This window comes from Pelobates fuscus, chromosome 13, assembly GCF_036172605.1.
Source record: "Pelobates fuscus isolate aPelFus1 chromosome 13, aPelFus1.pri, whole genome shotgun sequence".
NCBI classification, from domain to species: domain Eukaryota; kingdom Metazoa; phylum Chordata; class Amphibia; order Anura; family Pelobatidae; genus Pelobates; species Pelobates fuscus.
In genome coordinates, this window is record NC_086329.1 from 60,097,169 (window position 1) to 60,118,106 (window position 20,938).

At 44.3% G+C, this 20,938-nt stretch overlaps 1 protein-coding gene across 1 annotated transcript in view; it reads right to left on the reverse strand.

Annotated features, from left to right (window-relative positions):
• LOC134583288 (matrix metalloproteinase-18-like) overlaps window positions 1-20,938 on the reverse strand; it is a 278,369-nt gene that overhangs the window by 11,925 nt on the left and 245,506 nt on the right. The window contains exon 7 of the mRNA XM_063440166.1: window positions 7,596-7,767. Within this exon, the coding sequence (XP_063296236.1) occupies window positions 7,596-7,767 (172 nt within the window). The remainder of the gene's footprint in view (window positions 1-7,595; window positions 7,768-20,938) is intronic.

The following is a 20,938-nucleotide window of genomic DNA, read 5'->3' on the forward strand; positions in this document are numbered from 1 at the left end:
CATCTGTTACAGATGGAACAGCCAAAAAGGGGTTCTGCTACAAAGGCCAATAGGTGTCAGGGTACCTGAAGTCTCTACCTCGGAGGAGGTTAGACTTCCCGACGTCCGTTCTCTCAGCGGGGCTGATTCATCTAATCCTCACAGCTCTCATAGTCATTCCCACGCCGGCCGCGAGAACCCCACTTCCTTTTATGACACGACGCTCAGGAGCCGACGTCATGACGGCAATCACATCCCGACCTGTCAATCTGGTTCGGAACAATGAATCAGGGCTCGGCAAGGGCGGAGCCATGATTTAGAGAACCAGGGTATAAAAGAGGGATGTGGCTAATGGTTCATTGCCCTGTCGTGGTTCTAGCTTGTCTGGTCCCTCAGTGCTCTTATGTTTATCGTTCTATCTGGTTTTGACTCGGCTTGTACTATCGTTCCTGTTTACCTCTCGTGTCCTTTGACCTCGGCTTGTCTCTCGCTTACCTGTCCTCTCGTTCCCTCGACCCCGGCTTGTCTCTGACTATTCTCTGCTTTCTCCTTACGTTAGTCCGGCCATTCTAAGGTCCGGTATACGTACATCTCTACTGTTCGTACTCTGCGTGTTGGATCCCTGTCCCGATCCTGACATTACGACAGGGCCATGGATCCTGCAGGTACTAACGCTCAGTTTGGTTCACCTGACTCAAGGTTTGAAGCTATGGACCATAGAATGGACCAAATGGCTCTGGCGCTGCAGGCATTACTATCCCATCCGAGTAATCAAGCAGAGGAGATTCGTACTCCATCTATCTCTCTTGCTAACACAGGCCTAGAGGTAGCCACAGGGGGAATTTCTTCCCGTGTTACTTCCCCTTTACGGTATGGCGGTGCTCCAGATACTTGTCGTGGTTTCCTAAACCAGATAGGAATTCATTTTGAATTACAACCCCGCGCCTATCCTACTGACAGGGCGAAGGTTGGATTCATAATATCGCTACTCATTGACAAAGCTCTTAGATGGGCTAACCCTCTGTGGGAAAATGATAATCCAGTAGTCTATAACTATAATGCGTTCCTTACTACGTTTAGGAGGACTTTTGATCCTCCAGGGAGAAAGGCCAGTGCTGCTAGATCACTATTACGTCTTAGACAGCATAGGCTAACCCTTGTGGATTATGCGCTAGAGTTCAGATCCTTGGCGGCAGAGGTCAAGTGGAATGAACAAGCCTATATGGACGTATTTCTGAACGGATTGTCAGATGCGATCCTAGACGAGGTTGCCACTAGGGATCTTCCTGAAAATTTAGAGGAATTAATTTCATTTATTTCTCGTATAGATGAACGCATGAGACAGAGGCAGAACACTCGTGATTTTGGTTATAGATCTTCCTTAAGTCTAACTCCCGCATTTCAGAATTCTGAATCTACTATTCTAGCTCTCCCAGAACCTATGCAGATTGGTAACACTCACCTTTCAGAGAATGAAAGACAAAATAGGAAAAGGGAGGGTCGGTGTATGTATTGTGGAGTAGGAGGTCACCTACGCCTTAATTGCCCTAACCGTCCGGGAAACGCTCGCACCTAAGTTTCTCCAGAGGACAGGCCTTGGGTGTTTCTATTTTGTCCTCTACATATGATTACAGGGATCATAGGCTACTAGTACAGGTTTCTTTAACTTGGGAAAAGGGAGCACTTAAAGCTATGGCATTAATAGATTCCGGAGCAGCTGAAAGCTTTATTGATCAAACTTTTGTCAAGAAACATGCTATCCCATCTCAGTTAAAGGAGACTCCCCTGGCCGTTGAGGCCATAGATGGTAGACCATTGTTAGATCCAGTTATTTCTCGTGAAACTTTACCAGTTAAACTAACCATTGGTATTTTACACGAGGAGGAGATTTCTTTCATGCTTATCTCATCCCCTTCAGTTCCTATAGTTTTGGGGTATCCCTGGCTTAAAAAGCATAACCCTACTATTGATTGGGAACAAGGTGAGATAGTCTCTTGGGGTCAGGGTTGCCAGAAAGGTTGTGTACAGAAAGTCTCACCGTTGTGCCTAGTGGACACTCGTAGCAACTCTAACAAGCCCACAGATTTACAGATACCTTCCCAGTATCAGGATTTAAAGGCAGTCTTTGATAAGAGGAAGGCTGATACTTTACCTCCACACAGGTCCTTTGATTGTAAGATTAATCTCCTGCCTGGTACTATTCCCCCGAGGGGTAATGTATATCCTCTATCCGCTAAGGAGAACTTAGTCTTAGAGGAGTACATTCAGGAGAATCTAGACAAAGGCTTTATTAGGAGGTCCTCTTCTCCAGCCGGAGCCGGTTTCTTTTTCGTAGATAAAAAAGACGGCACACTACGGCCTTGCATCGATTATCGGGGCTTGAACAAGATAACAATCAGAAATGCTTATCCGATTCCCCTGATTACTGAGCTATTTGATCGCCTGAAAGGTTCTAAGATTTTTACCAAGTTAGACCTGAGGGGAGCTTATAACTTGGTGAGAATTCAGCAGGGTGATGAATGGAAAACGGCTTTCAATACCCGGTATGGCCACTATGAATACACGGTAATGCCCTTTGGGCTTTGCAATGCTCCTGCTGTATTTCAGGACTTGATTAATGAGGTTCTTAAGGAATTTCAACAGGAATGTGTTATAGTTTATTTGGATGATATACTAATACATTCTAAAGAGCCTGAAACTCATCACAAACAAGTCAGAAGGGTATTACATAAACTTCTACAGCATGGGTTGTACTGCAAATTGGAGAAGTGTAGCTTTGACCAATCTCAGGTAAATTTTCTTGGTTACGTTATTTCTGGAGAGGGCTTTAAGATGGACCCTGTTAAACTCCAATCTATCTTGGATTGGCCATTGCCCAAGGGACTCAAAGCCATTCAGAGATTCATCGGTTTCTCGAATTACTATAGGCGCTTCATTAAGGGATACTCGTCTATTATCTCTCCTATTACTAACATGACTAAACAGGGTGCTGATACTAAGACATGGTCTCCAGAAGCGCTTGTTGCTTTCAGCACTCTCAAGGAACAGTTTGCCTCAGCACCGATATTAGTTCATCCAGACACATCTTTGCCTTTCTTACTCGAGGTAGACGCCTCAGAGACAGGTGTAGGCGCTATTCTGTCCCAAAGGTTAAGTTTGAATAAACCACTGCATCCATGTGGTTTTTTTTCTAGGAAATTGTCTGGGCCTGAGAGCAGGTATGATATTGGTGACAGGGAACTGTTAGCGGTAATTTTGGCTTTAAAGGAGTGGAGACACTTGTTGGAAGGGACTTTACACCTGGTTACTATTTTGACGGATCACAAGAATTTGTCATATAAAGGGGAAGCCAAGCGATTATCTGCCAGGCAGGCTCGTTGGTCTTTGTTCCTTACTCATTTCAACTATGTTCTTACTTATAGACCTGGTTCTAAGAATTCTAAGGCCGATGCATTGTCCCGCCAACATGAACCTTCTACTATGCCTGAGATGGTTTTTTCTTCTATAGTTCCTAAGCGTAATATTATTGCCAGCACTAGCATTAAGATTCACTCTCCGTTGCTGGAGGAGATCAAGAAGTTACAACATCTGGCACCCGGACCTATTCCGGGGGACCGTTACTTCGTGCCTCCTGAACTCCAACTGGAACTTATGCAGTGTTTTCATAACAGTAAATTTGCCGGACATCCTGGCATACGCAAGTCATGTTCTCTGATTTCTAAAGATTTCTGGTGGCCTTCATTACGTAAGGATCTTAAGGAATTCGTCGGGGCATGTGATGTCTGTATGAGGACCAAACAACCTCATACGCTTCCATGTGGACTTTTGCAACCCCTAGAAATTCCTGTGAAACCATGGTCCTGTCTGGCTATGGACTTCATTGTTGATTTACCGGTTTCTAAAAGACATACGGTTATCCTCACAGTAATTGACAGGTTTACCAAAATGGCTCATTTTGTACCTCTGCTCAAATTGCCCTCTTCTCCCGAATTGGCTGAAATTTTCGCGAGGGAGATTTTTCGTTTACATGGGATTCCTTCTGAAATCGTTTCTGATAGAGGTTCCCAATTTGTTTCCCGGTTTTGGAGATCCTTCTGTTCCCAGCTTGGTATCAAATTAAATTTTTCCTCTGCCTATCATCCCCAGTCCAATGGGGCTGCCGAGCGCACCAACCAAAAGGTTGAACAGTTCTTGCGTTGTTTTGTTTCTGAACACCAGGACGATTGGGTCGGTTTGATTCCTTGGGCGGAGTTTGCGCACAACAACAGTGTTTGCGATTCTACTCGTTCTAGCCCCTTTTTCATGAATTATGGCTTCCATCCTTCCGTTCTTCCGTCGGCCTCCCCCTCCCAGGGGATACCGTCGGTTGATATTCATGTTGCCAATCTGAGAAAGTTGTGGGATCAGACTCGACAAATCCTTGTTCATAATTCCATGTTGTCCAAACAACACGCTGACAAACGCAGAAGGGTGGCTCCTGTATTCTCTCCGGGCGATAGGGTATGGTTGAGTACCAGAAACATCCGCTTGAAAGTTCCTTCCATGAAATTTGCTCCTCGTTTCATAGGCCCTTACAGGGTTCTGTCTCGGATAAATCCTGTTGCATATCGTCTGGCTCTTCCGCCTGCTTTACGCATCCCGAACTCCTTTCATGTTTCTTTATTGAAGCCTTTGGTATGTAACAGATTTTCCTCCACTGTGCCGTCCCCTCGTCCTGTCCAGGTTGAGGGTCAGGAGGAGTATGAGATCAATTCCATCCTCAATTCTCGGATTTCTCGGGGGAAGGTGCAATATCTTGTGGACTGGAAAGGATATGGTCCTGAAGAGAGGTCTTGGGTGGCCCAGGAGGATGTGCATGCTCCTCGCCTTCTCAGGGCTTTTCATGCTCGCTTTCCGTCTCGCCCCGGTTCCTTCCGCCCGGTGGGCGTTTCTGAAGGGGGGGGTACTGTCAGGGTACCTGAAGTCTCTACCTCGGAGGAGGTTAGACTTCCCGACGTCCGTTCTCTCAGCGGGGCTGATTCATCTAATCCTCACAGCTCTCATAGTCATTCCCACGCCGGCCGCGAGAACCCCACTTCCTTTTATGACACGACGCTCAGGAGCCGACATCATGACGGCAATCACATCCCGACCTGTCAATCTGGTTCGGAACAACGAATCAGGGCTCGGCAAGGGCGGAGCCATGATTTAGAGAACCAGGGTATAAAAGAGGGATGTGGCTAATGGTTCATTGCCCTGTCGTGGTTCTAGCTTGTCTGGTCCCTCAGTGCTCTTATGTTTATCGTTCTATCTGGTTTTGACTCGGCTTGTACTATCGTTCCTGTTTACCTCTCGTGTCCTTTGACCTCGGCTTGTCTCTCGCTTACCTGTCCTCTCGTTCCCTCGACCCCGGCTTGTCTCTGACTATTCTCTGCTTTCTCCTTATGTTAGTCCGGCCATTCTAAGGTCCGGTATACGTACATCTCTACTGTTCGTACTCTGCGTGTTGGATCCCTGTCCCGATCCTGACAATAGGTTAACCAGCAGCACACTACTCTTCTGGGTGACCCGCTGTTTGGCAGTTTGTTCGGTAGATTAAAAAATAAATGAACGGGGAAGTACGGACAGGCAATTACACAAATCCACAACGGGATAGCACTATAGTTCCAAGACAGAGGGATCTGTCACAAAATCCCTGTTGTTTTGTGTTGGAGAACCCATGTAGGGGTCTGTGTCTGTAAAACCATGTGTAACAAAATAAACTGAGTCATTCCTGTTGTGTTGTGTCCAGTTACTGGGGAGAAAATGGATGCCTGCTTGTCGTAAGGGTTCCTGAACTGCTGAAGTAAGGGAATTAGCAAGGGTAACTGGTTAGGTTACCAGGGGTCCACTACATGCAGCTAGATCATGCCTTTCCTACCCGTCAGACTTTCTCCCCGGCTACTGAACAAAAGGTGGCTGCGCTTCTACTCTCCTCTCGCCCCACCACTTGCCCGCTCGATCCTGTCACATCTCACCTAATCAGCTCTCCCCTTGTCTTGTGCCTTCCTTAACACACATCTTCAACTGCTCTCTCTCTTCTGGCGTTGTCCCTGCTGACCTTAAACATGCCTCTGTAGTACCTATCCTAAAAACAAAACATCTCTTAACCCATTCTCCCCTCTTCCTGTCTTGGTTGGAGTCCCCCTAGGCTCTGTCCTTGGTCCCCTTCTATTTTCTCTTTATACTCTCTTGGCAAACTTATGACCTCTTTTGGATTCCACTACCACCTGTATGCTGATGACACCCAGATATATCTCTCCTCCCCAGACCTCTCCCCTGATGTCCTGCAACGTGTCACTGCTTGCCTTTCTTCCATCACTGACTATCATCCTCCTCCAGCTTTCTGAAATGAAATCTCTCTAAAACTGAGCACCTTGTTTTTCCTCCTCCTAATACTGATCCTACTCTTTCACTCTCCCTTCAAGTTAGTAGTATCCACATAAGTCCATTCTTGCAGGCGCGCTGTCTTGGCGTCATACTTGATTCTGGCCTCACATCCAGTATGTTGCCAAATTATGTAGATTCTATCTTAAAAACATAAGCCACATCCACCCCTTTCTTACACAAGATGCTACCAAGTAGCTTGTCCACGCTCCAGTAATTTCCCGCATGGAATATTGTAACCCTCTCCTAATTAGTCTTCCCAAAAGCCGTATTGCCCCGCTACAGTCTGATTTTCCTCTTTAGTCTGTTCTTTTACACCTCACCCAATGTCAGTCCTTACATTGGCTTCCTGTATCCTATAGGAGTCAATTCAAAGTGCTAATCCATACCTATAAAGCACTGAACAATTCTAGCACCTGTTATATCTCTTCACAGATCCATGTAACCTCTACCTTACATACCTGTCTCTTGCTCTCTCCTAAAGGGCAGCACTCTACTCTCTCCTCCAGCTCTGCTTCACTCCCACTTTATTTGATTGCCATTTCCTGTCCTTATGTGTTTTTTACCCCACTTCCTATAGACTGTAAGCTCGCTTGAGCAGGGTCCTCTTCAACCTATCGTTCCTGTAAGTTTTCTTGTAATTGTCCTGTTTATTGTTAAATCCTCCCTCTTATAATATGGTAAAGCGTTACGGAATGTGTTGGCGCTATATAGATGACAATAATAAACCAAATGTGCTCCAACATAGACTGACTGTGCGCCCAGAATTAATTGAAGCAATTGCACAAAATAAAATTAAAAAAATAAATAATAAATAAAAAAGGAAGAAAAGAAAATATATTTTTGAAGGTGTGTCTATTAGTAATTATTTGCCTTACAATCCCTTGGTCTCCATGTTGCAACACACATTATCCCTATATTCTGAAGCTGATAACACTGCATTATCTAGAATTAGGGAAAGACAGGTAACATTTGAGTAGAAAATGATTTATTACAAAACATATCTCTTCAACGTAAATCATTAGAAGATATCACCATCTAGAAACCAATTGCTTATTTGACTTATATCCAAGTCTTATCAGACTAAGACTGAAACTTTGCTGATAACCTAGGGGGAGAATCATCATCACAATTTTGGACTATAAAACACATCAGAATGCAATTGGTAAATACCTAAGCTAAAGTCCCATCTATAGTATAGTTTTTGATACCTTTAATAAAGAAGAGTCTTTCCTCTCTAATAACTTTGCCTCCTTTGACTACAATAGCAGGTTGAGTGAATGCAGCATCCAGATTGTTTGGAACACCTGGGAATCCATCCTTTATTAACTTTGGGTAGCCTGGCTCCATTTGATCATTTTCGTACTTCCAGTAATTTCTCCCCTGTGGCAAAAAATATTTTTAGCATTTATATGGTGCCAACCAAATACCTCATAGCTATACTCTTTAGTGAAAGGTTAGAGAAAATATATTCAGTATATATGAAAAATAATTGAATGCAGTTTAATCACAGTTTAAGTATATATTGATTTATCTATAAATGTGACACGTACAGAATCATAAAATGCATTTTCTATATGTAATTCCTGATTTGACGTGATGGAAGAAGGTAGACTTGACGAAGACGATGTAGAACATTTTTTTTTGTTTTATATTTTTTATTGAATTTTTTTATAATTACATAACACTATTGTAAACAATTAGTAGAATTCAATATATCAATAAAGAATTACCGTAATACCAAATAAAATGTTAATATGATAAAAGGAAAGTATCAATTAAGCAATATTGACAATATAAAACAGCAAAAATAACAAAAAAAGAAAATAGAGGGGAAGAAGGGAAGGTAGGGTATATAAAGCAATTTACCTTAATATTAACAATTGAGATAATCACACATAATATCTTATTCTTAAAAAACAAAAAAACAAAAAACAGAAAAGAATGTCAGTTTCTAAATCTGACAAGCAAGGCTTTTCTCATTTATTACTGGCCCTTTAAGTGAACTTCATGATCTTCACCTCTAGTGGCCTCCCTAGCCACTAATCTCTTCACCAGTGATGTCGCGAACATAACATTTCCGCAAATGTTCGCGAACGAGCGAACCCGACGAACCGCTATAGACTTCAAAAGGCAAGCGAATTTTAAAACCCACAGGGACTCTTTCTGGCCACACTAGTGATGGAAAAGTTGTTTCAAGGGGACTAACACCAGGACTGTGGCATGCCAGAGGGGGATCCATGGCAAAACTCCCATGGAAAATTACATAGTTGATGCAGAGTCTGGTTTTAATCCATAAAGGGCATAAATCACCTAACATTCCTAAATTGTTTGGAATAACGTGCTTTAAAACATCAGGTATGATGTTGTATCGATCAGGTAGTGTAAGGGTTACACCCGCTTCACAGTGACAGACCAAACTCCCCATTTAACGCACTGCAAACAACCGCAAACAGTCCATTTGCACAACCGCAAACTCCCCATTTGCACAAGGTTGGATACCAAGCTAGCCATGTCCCGTTCCTTGTCCTCACTGATGTCATTGAAGGTCTCTTCCTCCACCCAGCCACGTACAACACCAAGGGTCCCCGAAAGGTGACAACAAGCCCCCTGTATTTTTTTTTTAACTGTACACTACCAGATATGAGTTGCTGGTGTGACACTGTGCCCTGGCAGGCCCTGAAACGCACACGTGTGAAGGAAACTGACTGCTATTATTTCACAGTCAAATTTCTAGTTTTTTTTTTTAATGTACACTACTGTTACACCAGTGATTGGCCCACGTCATGCCTACGCCCCCAAAACGTTCGTGTGTGGGGGTGCTGGAATGACGTGGGCCAATGGGAGCCTTGTAGAGGAGCGGCATTGCTTGATCCAAGGGCTCTGCGCTGGTACTCAGGATTCATCATACAGAAGGGAGGACAGACAGCATAATTCCCATTCCCAAGGACCACACGACACATAGCCTGGGAGTCAACTGACAATTGTTATTCATGGCTCCAGGAGTTAACTGTCAACTGTCAACTTTTAAATGTTCTGCAATGCAGTAATAGCAAGACATACACAAGGGAAAACCATCACAGTACATATTGGAGACACAAAATATAAAACCAAACCTCTGAATACTCAGGGGACATGGCACTTAGTGGCGATGTCCCGCCACATATCTCCCCCTTGTCCAATCCCGGCAGCCCCAGCCTGACTCACACAGGTCAGCTGGCTGCTGCCCAGAGTGGACACAGTCTTTTAGTGCCATGTCCCTCTCCATTAGTCCTTGTCTTCCTCCATTAATTCTATTATATTACATTTACTGCCCCCCTCTCCATGTCTTCCTCCATTAATTCTATTATATTACATTTACTGCCCCTCTCTAATAGTCCTTGTATTACACACAGTATCTCTGTATTACACACTGTATATCTGTATTACACACTGTATATCTGTATTACACACTGTATCCCTGTATTACACACTGTATCCCTGTATTACACTCAGTATCTCTATATTACACACAGTATCCCTGTATTACTCAGTATCCCTGTATTACACTCAGTATCTCTGTATTACACTCAGTATCTCTGTGTTACACACAGTATCTCTGTATTACACACTGTATCCCTGTATTACACACAGTATCCCTGTATTACACACATTATCCCTGTATTACACACAGTATCCCTGTATTACACACTGTATCCCTGTATTACACTCAGTATCCCTGTATTACACTCAGTATCCCTGTATTACACTCAGTATATCTGTATTACACTCAGTATATCTGTATTACACTCAGTATATCTATATTACACACAGTATCCCTGTATTACACTCAGTATCTCTGTATTACACACAGTATCTCTATATTACATACAGTATCCCTGTATTACACACAGCATCTCTATATTACACTCAGTATCCCTGTATTACACACAGTATCCCTGTATTACACACAGCATCTCCATATTACACTCAGTATCCCTGTATTACACACAGTATCCCTGTATTACACTCAGTATTCCTGTATTACACTCAGTATCCCTGTATTACACTCAGTATCTCTATATTACACACATTATCTCTATATTACACTCAGTATCTCTATATTACGCACAGTATCCCTGTATTACACTCAGTATCTCTATATTACACACAGTATCCCTGTATTACACTCAGTATTCCTATATTACACACAATATCCCTGTATTACACTCATTATCTCTATATTACACACAGTATCCCTGTATTACACTCAGTATCTCTATACACACAGTATCCCTGTATTACACTCAGTATCTCTGTATTACACACAGTATCCCTGTATTACACTCAGTATCCCTGTATTACACTCAGTATCTCTGTATTACACACTGTATCCCTGTATTACACACTGTATCCCTGTATTACGCTCAGTATCTCTTGTGATCCTTGTTAGTAGATAGCACGGTCCTCTAGGGCAAAAACATGCACAGTCCTTTTATTTTCTTATAATCCCGGCAACTTTATTTGTAAATTTACACATCAGGCAGCAGCAAACGAAACATAAATGCAATGATGTAACACAAATCCCTACAACAAAAAGCCTAGCTCATCTGAGCACTAACTCACATCAGATTCCCTATCTATCAGGGGTTAAACTATAACAAAATTTGTGGGTTTCACCAACCTAGTGTATTTGTCCGCTCTCAGCACTCCAGTGCTTCAAGCCAGCCTTGACTGCTTCCTTCCGCACTCCTAGTGCTCCAAGCCAGCACTCCCAGTGCCTAGTCTCCTTGACTCTCTTACTGGAGAGAACACCCTCTCTCCTACCTGCTTCCTGAGCGGAAGCCAGCAATCCCCCTGTACCTGCCTAGCAGGGAGTGGTTTATTCCCACTGCTACAGCTGATCATCTGCAGCTGAGCAGTGGGTTGGAGACAGTCCAAAAACCCTGGCCTGGATCTTTGTCTCCCAAGAAAACCACTAAACTGTGGAGTATTCTCTCCAAATACTCCACCCCAGGGGCCCATAACTAAACAAAGCTTTGTGTTGTGCAACACAAAAACTACACGTACTTCCCCCTGGGGTTAGAAGGCCTCTCTGCCTTCACTTTATCACATATCCTCCCCCCCAGCTCAGACCCACCGGGTCGAGCGGCCTTAGAACACAAACCGTGAACATTCACGTCACCTAGGGCTGTACCAGCCCTGACTTGCTCCTCAGTTACAGGAAGTGGCCTATTGTAGATGGCTGCTACCTTGCTCCCTTGTAGTTTAAGGAACCTCCACCCAAGTGGATAACCCAAATAGTTAGCTTCCTCAAATCCTAGATAACACTTGTTAGCGGTCAAACCGGTAGCCCTTACATTATGCACAACTAACTGGACCTTCATCAGGTGTGCTTCCAAGTCCACCCTGTGAATCGCCACACCACCAAGGTAGGCAGCTGCATTCTCTCTGTGGGGCCAAAGTATCCTATTTATATGCGGAAAGGGGGCTGGTGCACTATGCAACCTGAATGGCCGTACTTTATGTTGCCATAACCCCTTGGGAGTAGAAAACGCTGTCCTTCCCTTTGCTTTCTCTGTCAGGGGAACCTGCCAATACCTTATGACCAGGTCCCAGGTACTCAGATACCTGGCCTTACTTATACGCTCTTGCGTTTGAGCTGCATGTACTACAGGGCATTTAACATTTACAACCTCAGTGACAAACTCTACCTCTGCCTTGGGGTATGTGCGGGTGTCACCATGTGTACATACAATATTAAACATTTGTCTTATATCACATTTCTCTGGCTGAAGCAGAACACTTTTCAAAGTAGCCTCGCTCCCTGAATCAATTAGTGCTTGTGCACAATTCCCTTCCAACATCACCACTTTTAACTGTGCTGTAACACTACCACCAGTCACCATACACATCTTTAAGCAGGTCAATACAATCCTATGCAGAGCCCTTAATACTATGTCACATTGTATTGTCTCTTCACTCTCAGGACTGTTATATGTAATATGTCCTTGCAGGTGGCAGTTGAAGCATCTGAGCTTTTTCTCAGTCTGGTCTCGTAGCCATAATGGGACTTTTGGGTACACTCTACCATCATATTTATATTGTCCCAGGCTCAGTATCAGGTTTTGTCCTTTCTTTCCAGTTTCCCCGCTAATATGGTTGTTAGCGGATCTAGGCTGAAGATCAATACGGTGTGGCTCCTTAGCAGCCAAGTTCCTCTCAATCATCATCATCTGCTTCCACATCCGCAGCTTCTGATTTGATAATCTCTCAACGTCGGAGTAACTTTCAAGCGCAAACTTTACAAAGGCTTGGTGTGTAATTAGCCTTTTTCTATCAGCTAAAGGCTTGTCAGGGTCTGCAGATATTTGGTCATATTGGTAAGCCTGCATATTCTGGAAAAGGCGGATAAGACTCTGCTTTCGAATCTTCAGCTGGGTCCACTTTTCATCCCACTGCCACACAAGCCACAAGTCATTAATGTTAAGTTCTGGTTCCACATATTCTTTTCTGTAGAATGCAATAAAGGGGACCCCAAAATGCTGATTCCTCATGAAATTTAGGGCCTCTCTGATCTTCTGTATAGTGCTTGGACCCTTCCTGCTGAAGGTGGCTCCAACTTGTCCACGTTCCAGGTAGTCCGTGCTTTCCTGTAGAGATATTGTTGGTGTTGCAAAAGCATTTCTATATATCCAGTCAGCTTCTTCTTCAAGCTCATCATCTTCATCGCCTGCCTCATCAGGTGATTGTTGGAAAGAGACTTCTACATCGTATGGATTTTCCAACATTCTCAATACCCGCTGTACCTCGCTGAAATCTCCCTTCTCAGCTGCATCAATTGCGTTTTGAGCAATATAATTTCTGAGCACAAATACCGGATTGTTAGAGTCCATTATTTTCACACGTTCAGCCACAAATGTATCATTATCCCCAGTAGTTGCTTGGTCTTTTGACAACCGAGTGCTGTACTTGTGAAGCCATTCTTCCCAGAGTGCACAGTTATTACTCAGTAGCTGGTCTTCACGGGACTCTTGCAGTTTATTGTAGCGTTCGATACGATCAAGCTCCTTATATATGTTGGCTTTTGTTCCATTCAAAGCAAATAACTGAGGGTTACTCTGCGCTAACATCAGCATCACGACAGTTGTCTTGGATCCATTTTGGGTTTGTACACCACCTTTAACTCGGCCAAGGAAGCGTACTGCTCAGTTAGAATATCTAGAAAATCCTCTGCGCTGACGAAATTCACAGCATACTTGCTGAGCACTCGGAAAGTATTTGTAAAATCTGCTCCCGTTTTGTTCATGGTTTCCAACAGGTCTGAGATAAGACGGCTGTCCTCCTCGAGCTCTGCTTGAATCAGGCCAAGCTTCTTTCGCATCTTCTGCATATACCACCTCTGAAACTCTGAATCATACTCCTCATCAATTATACTTTGACTGATTTCTACCGGGAGCTCTGGTACCAGCGACTCAGCGAGCTTTCCCAAGTTCCACTTACAGAATTCTGGTTGCTTGTTGTAGGCATAACGACCCATGTTATCTGACCCATTGCAAATGTGATCTGGATCATACCCAAAAGGTATGTGATCTGGATCATACCTGTCCATGAATCCATATGGGCCATAATCAATAGTAATCCCAACAATGCTCATGTTATCAGTATTTAAGACGCACTGCCACAACACACGGCCACTCTGCAACAAGCCTGGCAGTCCTCCTGGTTATCTCTTTGAAGAAAGCAGCATTTTGTTCAATCTTGTGCTCTGCATGTGTATTCTGAATGTCTGGATAGAACGTACTGATAACATAATCAATCATTTGGATGCGAACATCATTTCTGTTGACACTAGGACCCCTTCTGCCTGTTAATTCATCAGTTTTCTTGAATATTTCAAAAGAGCCAAATCTAAGGAATGTAGGAGCGATGCGTAAAACTATAGTACAGTTTTCTTCCTTTAGGTTTTCCCTCTGCTTGCTCGGCCTTGAGTGGCCACCTGTCAGGATCGGGACAGGGATCCAACACGCAGAGTACAAACAGGTACAGGATACATATACCGGACCTTAGAATGGCCGGACTAACGTACGGAGAGTATAGAGAATGGTCAGAGACAAGCCGAGGTCGAGGGAACGAGAGGACAGGTAAGCGAGGAACAAGCCGGGTCAAGGATAACAGAGGTAAACAGAGTAAGTCAAACAAGCCGGGTCGGAACCAAAGGGATAACAGAAAATACCAGAGCACTGTGTGACTAGACAGGCTAGAACCACGACAGGGCAATGAGCAAATGGAAGAGATAAAGCATCGGCTTTGGAGTTCTTAGAACCAGGTCTATAAGTAAGCACATAATTGAAGTGAGTCAGGAATAGGGACCAACGAGCCTGCCTGGCGGATAGGCGTTTAGCCTCCCCAATATAGGACAAGTTCTTGTGATCCATTAAAATAGTAACAGGATGTAAGGTCCCCTCTAATAAATGCCTCCACTCCTTAAGAGCCATAATGACCGCTAACAGTTCCCTGTCACCGATGTCATATCTGCTTTCAGGACCAGATAGTTTCTTAGAGAAAAACCCACAAGGGTGTAACGGTTTGTCCACCCCTAACCTTTGTGACAGGACAGCTCCTACTCCCGTCTCAGAGGCATCAACCTCGAGTAGGAACGGCAGAGTCGTATCAGGATGAACCAAAATTGGGGCAGAGGCAAAAAGTTCCTTGAGCGTCTTGAAAGCAACAAGAGCCTCAGTAGACCAGGTCTTAGTATTAGCCCCTTGTTTGGTCATATTGGTAATAGGCGCAATAATAGAAGAGTATCCCTTAATAAAGCGCCTATAATAATTAGAGAAACCAATAAACCTCTGAATAGCCTTGAGTCCCTTAGGCAATGGCCAATCTAAAATAGATTGGAGTTTGTCAGGATCCATCTTAAAGCCTTCCCCAGAAATCACGTACCCAAGAAAGTCTATCTGAGACTGGTCAAAACTGCATTTCTCCAATTTACAGTATAGGCCATGTTGCAGAAGTTTGAGCAATACCTTTCTGACTTGTCTGTGGTGGGTCTCAATCTCCCTAGAGTGTATAAGTATGTCATCCAGGTATACAATGACACAATCATGTTGAAACTCCCTAAGAACTTCATTAATCAAATCCTGAAAGACTGCCGGAGCATTACAAAGACCAAATGGCATAACCGTGTATTCATAGTGACCATAACGGGTATTGAAAGCTGTCATCCACTCGTGTCCATCCTGGATTCTCACCAAGTTATACGCCCCTCTGAGATCTAACTTGGTGAAAATTTTAGAGCCCTTTAAACGATCAAACAGCTCGGTAATCAAAGGAATGGGATAGGCATTTCTGATGGTTATCTTATTCAACCCTCGGTAATCAATACAAGGTCTCAAAGTGCCATCCTACTTTTTAACGAAAAAAAAACCAGCACCGGCGGGAGAAGAGGATCTCCTAATGAATCCTTTTTCTAGATTCTCACGAATATATTCCTCTAGAACTGAGTTCTCTTGAGTGGATAGAGGATATACATTGCCCCTCGAAGGCATAGTACCAGGTAAAAGCTTAATTTTACAATCAAATGACCTGTGTGGAGGTAAGGTATCGGCATTCTTCTTGTCGAATACTGCTTTTAAGTCCTGGTAGATGAACGGTATCTGTCCCTCTGTAGACTGAGTGGAACTACCCGGTGTGTTTATTACAGCCAATGGGGAAACCCTGCGTAAACACTTCTCCTGGCAGCCCTGACCCCATGAGAGTATCTCCCCTAACTCCCAATCGATAATAGGGTTATGTCTTTTTAACCATGGGTACCCCAGGACTATGGGGACCGAAGGGGACGAAATGAGCATAAGTGATAAGTTCTCCTCGTGTAAGATACCAACAGTTAAGTTAACGGGTATAGTCTCACGGGAGATAACAGGCTCAAGTAAAGGTCTACCATCTATGGCCTCAACGGCCAAGGGTGTATCCCTTAACTGGGATGGGACAGTGTGTTTAGTAGCAAAGGCTTGGTCGATAAAATTCTCAGCAGCTCCGGAATCTATCAAAGCCATAGTCTTTAGTACTCCCTTCTCCCAAGTTAAAGAAACTGGTAGCAGAAGCCTGTGATCTTTATAATTATGAGTAGAGGACAAAATAGAAACACCCAAGGCCTGTCCTCTAGAGAAACTTAGGTGCGAGCGTTTCCCGAACGATTAGGACAATTCAGGCGTAAGTGACCTCTGACTCCACAATACATGGTAGTGGAATCAGGACTTTGAAATGCGGGAGCTAATTTAAAGGAAGGTCTAAGGTTCCTCTCTCGAGTGTTTTGTCTCTCTCTTAAACGCTCATCAATACGAGAAATGAACGAAATTAAATCCTCCAAATTTTCAGGGAGTTCTCTAGTGGCAACCTCATCAAGGATTACGTCTGATAGCCCGTTCAAAAATACATCTATATAAGCCTGCTCATTCCACTTAACTTCTGACGCCAGAGACCTGAACTCTAGTGCATAATCCACGAGAGTTCGGTTCTCCTGTCTCAGGCGCAACAGTAATCTGGCTGCATTGACCTTTCTACCAGAGGGGTCAAAAGTTCTTCTAAAGGCAGCTACAAAGGCATTATAGTTATATACTAACGGGTTATCGTTCTCCCATAGTGGGTTGGCCCATCTCAGAGCTTTCTCAATGAGTAAGGTGATAATAAATCCAACCTTTGCCCTATCTGTAGGATAGGAGCGAGGTTGTAATTCAAAGTGGATACTGATCTGGTTAAGGAAACCACAACACTTCTCAGGTGAACCACCATAACGTACTGGTGGTGTAATACGGGAAGAGGCAACTACAGTGGCTACCTCTAAGCCTGAGCTCACAGGAGAAATAGAAGTAGTACGCGTCTCCTCTGGCGGGTTATTAGCACGAGACAATAATGCCTGTAGTGCTAGCGCCATCTGATCCATTCTGTGCTCCATGGCTTCGAACCTAGGATCAGAAGGACCAAGCTGACTGTTTGTACTTGCAGGATCCATTGGCCCTGTCGTAATGTCAGGATCGGGACAGGGATCCAACACGCAGAGTACAAACAGGTACAGGATACGTATACCGGACCTTAGAATGGCCGGACTAACGTACGGAGAGTATAGAGAATGGTCAGAGACAAGCCGAGGTCGAGGGAACGAGAGGACAGGAAAGCGAGGAACAAGCCGGGTCAAGGATAACAGAGGTAAACAGAGTAAGTCAAACAAGCCGGGTCGGAACCAAAGGGATAACAGAAAATACCAGAGCACTGTGTGACTAGACAGGCTAGAACCACGACAGGGCAATGAGCAAATGGAAGAAGCAAGTTTAAATACCCTGGCTCGGAGGGAGAGACACGCCTCCGACGAGATCTGATTAGTCTCTAAAGGATTGAGTGACAGGTCGTTCCGGGCTGGCGTCATGACGTCGGTTTCCGGACGTCCTGCTACAAAAGGAAGTGACTCCCTCGCGGCCGGCGTTTACGTGACCGGGAGGACCGCGAGGAACAGAGGAAACAGCCCGTCCGGACGGATAGACGTCTAAGTCTCTGCCTCTCTCGGAGGTAGAGACCTCAGGTACCCTGACAGTACCCCCCCTCTCAGATACGCCCACCGGGCGGAAGGAACCGGGACGAGATGGGAAGCGGGAGTGAAACGCCCTGCGGAGACGAGGAGCATGAACATCCTCTTGAGGTACCCAACTCCTCTCCTCAGGACCATATCCCTTCCAATCGACCAGATATTGTACTCTCCCCCGGGAGATTCGAGAATCGATAATAGAGTTAACCTCATACTCCTCCTGACCCTCCACCTGAACAGAGCGAGGAGAGGACGTTGTGGAGGAAAATCTGTTGCAGACTAGTGGTTTCAGCAATGAAACATGAAATGAGTTAGGGATGCGTAAGGCAGTTGGAAGAGCTAGACGATACGCAACAGGGTTAATCCGAGTCAGCACCCTGTAAGGTCCAATATAACGAGGAGCGAATTTCATGGAAGGTACTTTTAAACGGATGTTTCTTGTACTCAACCATACTCTATCACCTGGAACAAACACCGGAGCCGCCCTTCTACGTTTATCGGCGTGTTTCTTAACCAGCATAGAATTGTGCAGAAGAATTTGTCGAGTCTGATCCCACAACTTCCTCAAATTGGCAACATGAACATCAACCGACGGTATCCCTTGGGAAGGGGATGCCGAGGGAAGAATAGATGGATGAAAGCCATAATTCATGAAGAAGGGGCTTGAATGAGTAGAATCACAAACGAGATTGTTGTGTGCAAACTCCGCCCAAGGAATCAAACCAACCCAATCGTCCTGGTGTTCAGAAACAAAACAACGTAAATATTGTTCAATTTTTTGGTTGGTGCGTTCAGCAGCTCCGTTAGACTGAGGATGATAGGCAGAAGAGAAATTCAATTTGATACCCAGTTGAGAGCAGAAGGACCTCCAAAAACGGGAAACAAATTGGGAACCTCTGTCAGATACAATTTGGGAGGGTATCCCATGTAAACGAAAAATCTCCCTAGCGAATATCTCTGCCAATTCGGGTGAAGACGGGAGTTTAGGCAGAGGAACGAAGTGAGCCATCTTGGTGAATCTGTCAACCACGGTGAGGATGACAGTCTGTCTTCCTAGAGATAGGCAAATCGACAATGAAGTCCATAGCTAAACAGGACCATGGTTTCTCTGGAACCTCTAAGGGATGCAGAAATCCACATGGAAGCGTATGAGGTTGCTTAGTCTTAGTACAGACCTCACAAGTGTCGATGAAATCTTTAATATCCTTACGCAAAGCAGGCCACCAGAAATCTTTGGAGATTAAAGCATACGTCTTGCGAATGCCAGGATGCCCAGCTACCTTGCTGTTGTGGAAACACCGCAACACTTCCAGTTGGAGAGCAGGAGGAACGAAGTGTCTATCCCCAGGAGTCTGTTTAGGAGCTAGATGTTGTAACTTTATGATCTCAGTAAGCAACGGAGAATGAATCCTGAGATTCGTGTTAGCGATGATATTACATTTAGGAACTATCGAGGAAAGAACTGGCTCAACTATAGTGGACGGTTCATATTGGCGAGATAAAGCATCGGCTTTGGAGTTCTTAGAACCAGGTCTATAAGTAAGCACATAATTGAAGTGAGTCAGGAATAGGGACCAACGAGCCTGCCTGGCGGATAGGCGTTTAGCCTCCCCAATATAGGACAAGTTCTTGTGATCCATTAAAATAGTAACAGGATGTAAGGTCCCCTCTAATAAATGCCTCCACTCCTTAAGAGCCATAATGACCGCTAACAGTTCCCTGTCACCGATGTCATATCTGCTTTCAGGACCAGATAGTTTCTTAGAGAAAAACCCACAAGGGTGTAACGGTTTGTCCACCCCTAACCTTTGTGACAGGACAGCTCCTACTCCCGTCTCAGAGGCATCAACCTCGAGTAGGAACGGCAGAGTCGTATCAGGATGAACCAAAATTGGGGCAGAGGCAAAAAGTTCCTTGAGCGTCTTGAAAGCAACAAGAGCCTCAGTAGACCAGGTCTTAGTATTAGCCCCTTGTTTGGTCATATTGGTAATAGGCGCAATAATAGAAGAGTATCCCTTAATAAAGCGCCTATAATAATTAGAGAAACCAATAAACCTCTGAATAGCCTTGAGTCCCTTAGGCAATGGCCAATCTAAAATAGATTGGAGTTTGTCAGGATCCATCTTAAAGCCTTCCCCAGAAATCACGTACCCAAGAAAGTCTATCTGAGACTGGTCAAAACTGCATTTCTCCAATTTACAGTATAGGCCATGTTGCAGAAGTTTGAGCAATACCTTTCTGACTTGTCTGTGGTGGGTCTCAATCTCCCTAGAGTGTATAAGTATGTCATCCAGGTATACAATGACACAATCATGTTGAAACTCCCTAAGAACTTCATTAATCAAATCCTGAAAGACTGCCGGAGCATTACAAAGACCAAATGGCATAACCGTGTATTCATAGTGACCATAACGGGTATTGAAAGCTGTCATCCACTCGTGTCCATCCTGGATTCTCACCAAGTTATACGCCCCTCTGAGATCTAACTTGGTGAAAATTTTAGAGCCCTTTAAACGATCAAACAGCTCGGTAATCAAAGGAATGGGATAGGCATTTCTGATGGTTATCTTATTCAACCCTCGGTAATCAATACAAGGTCTCAAAGTGCCATCCTACTTTTTAACGAAAAAAAAACCAGCACCGGCGGGAGAAGAGGATCTCCTAATGAATCCTTTTTCTAGATTCTCACGAATATATTCCTCTAGAACTGAGTTCTCTTGAGTGGATAGAGGATATACATTGCCCCTCGAAGGCATAGTACCAGGTAAAAGCTTAATTTTACAATCAAATGACCTGTGTGGAGGTAAGGTATCGGCATTCTTCTTGTCGAATACTGCTTTTAAGTCCTGGTAGATGAACGGTATCTGTCCCTCTGTAGACTGAGTGGAACTACCCGGTGTGTTTATTACAGCCAATGGGGAAACCCTGCGTAAACACTTCTCCTGGCAGCCCTGACCCCATGAGAGTATCTCCCCTAACTCCCAATCGATA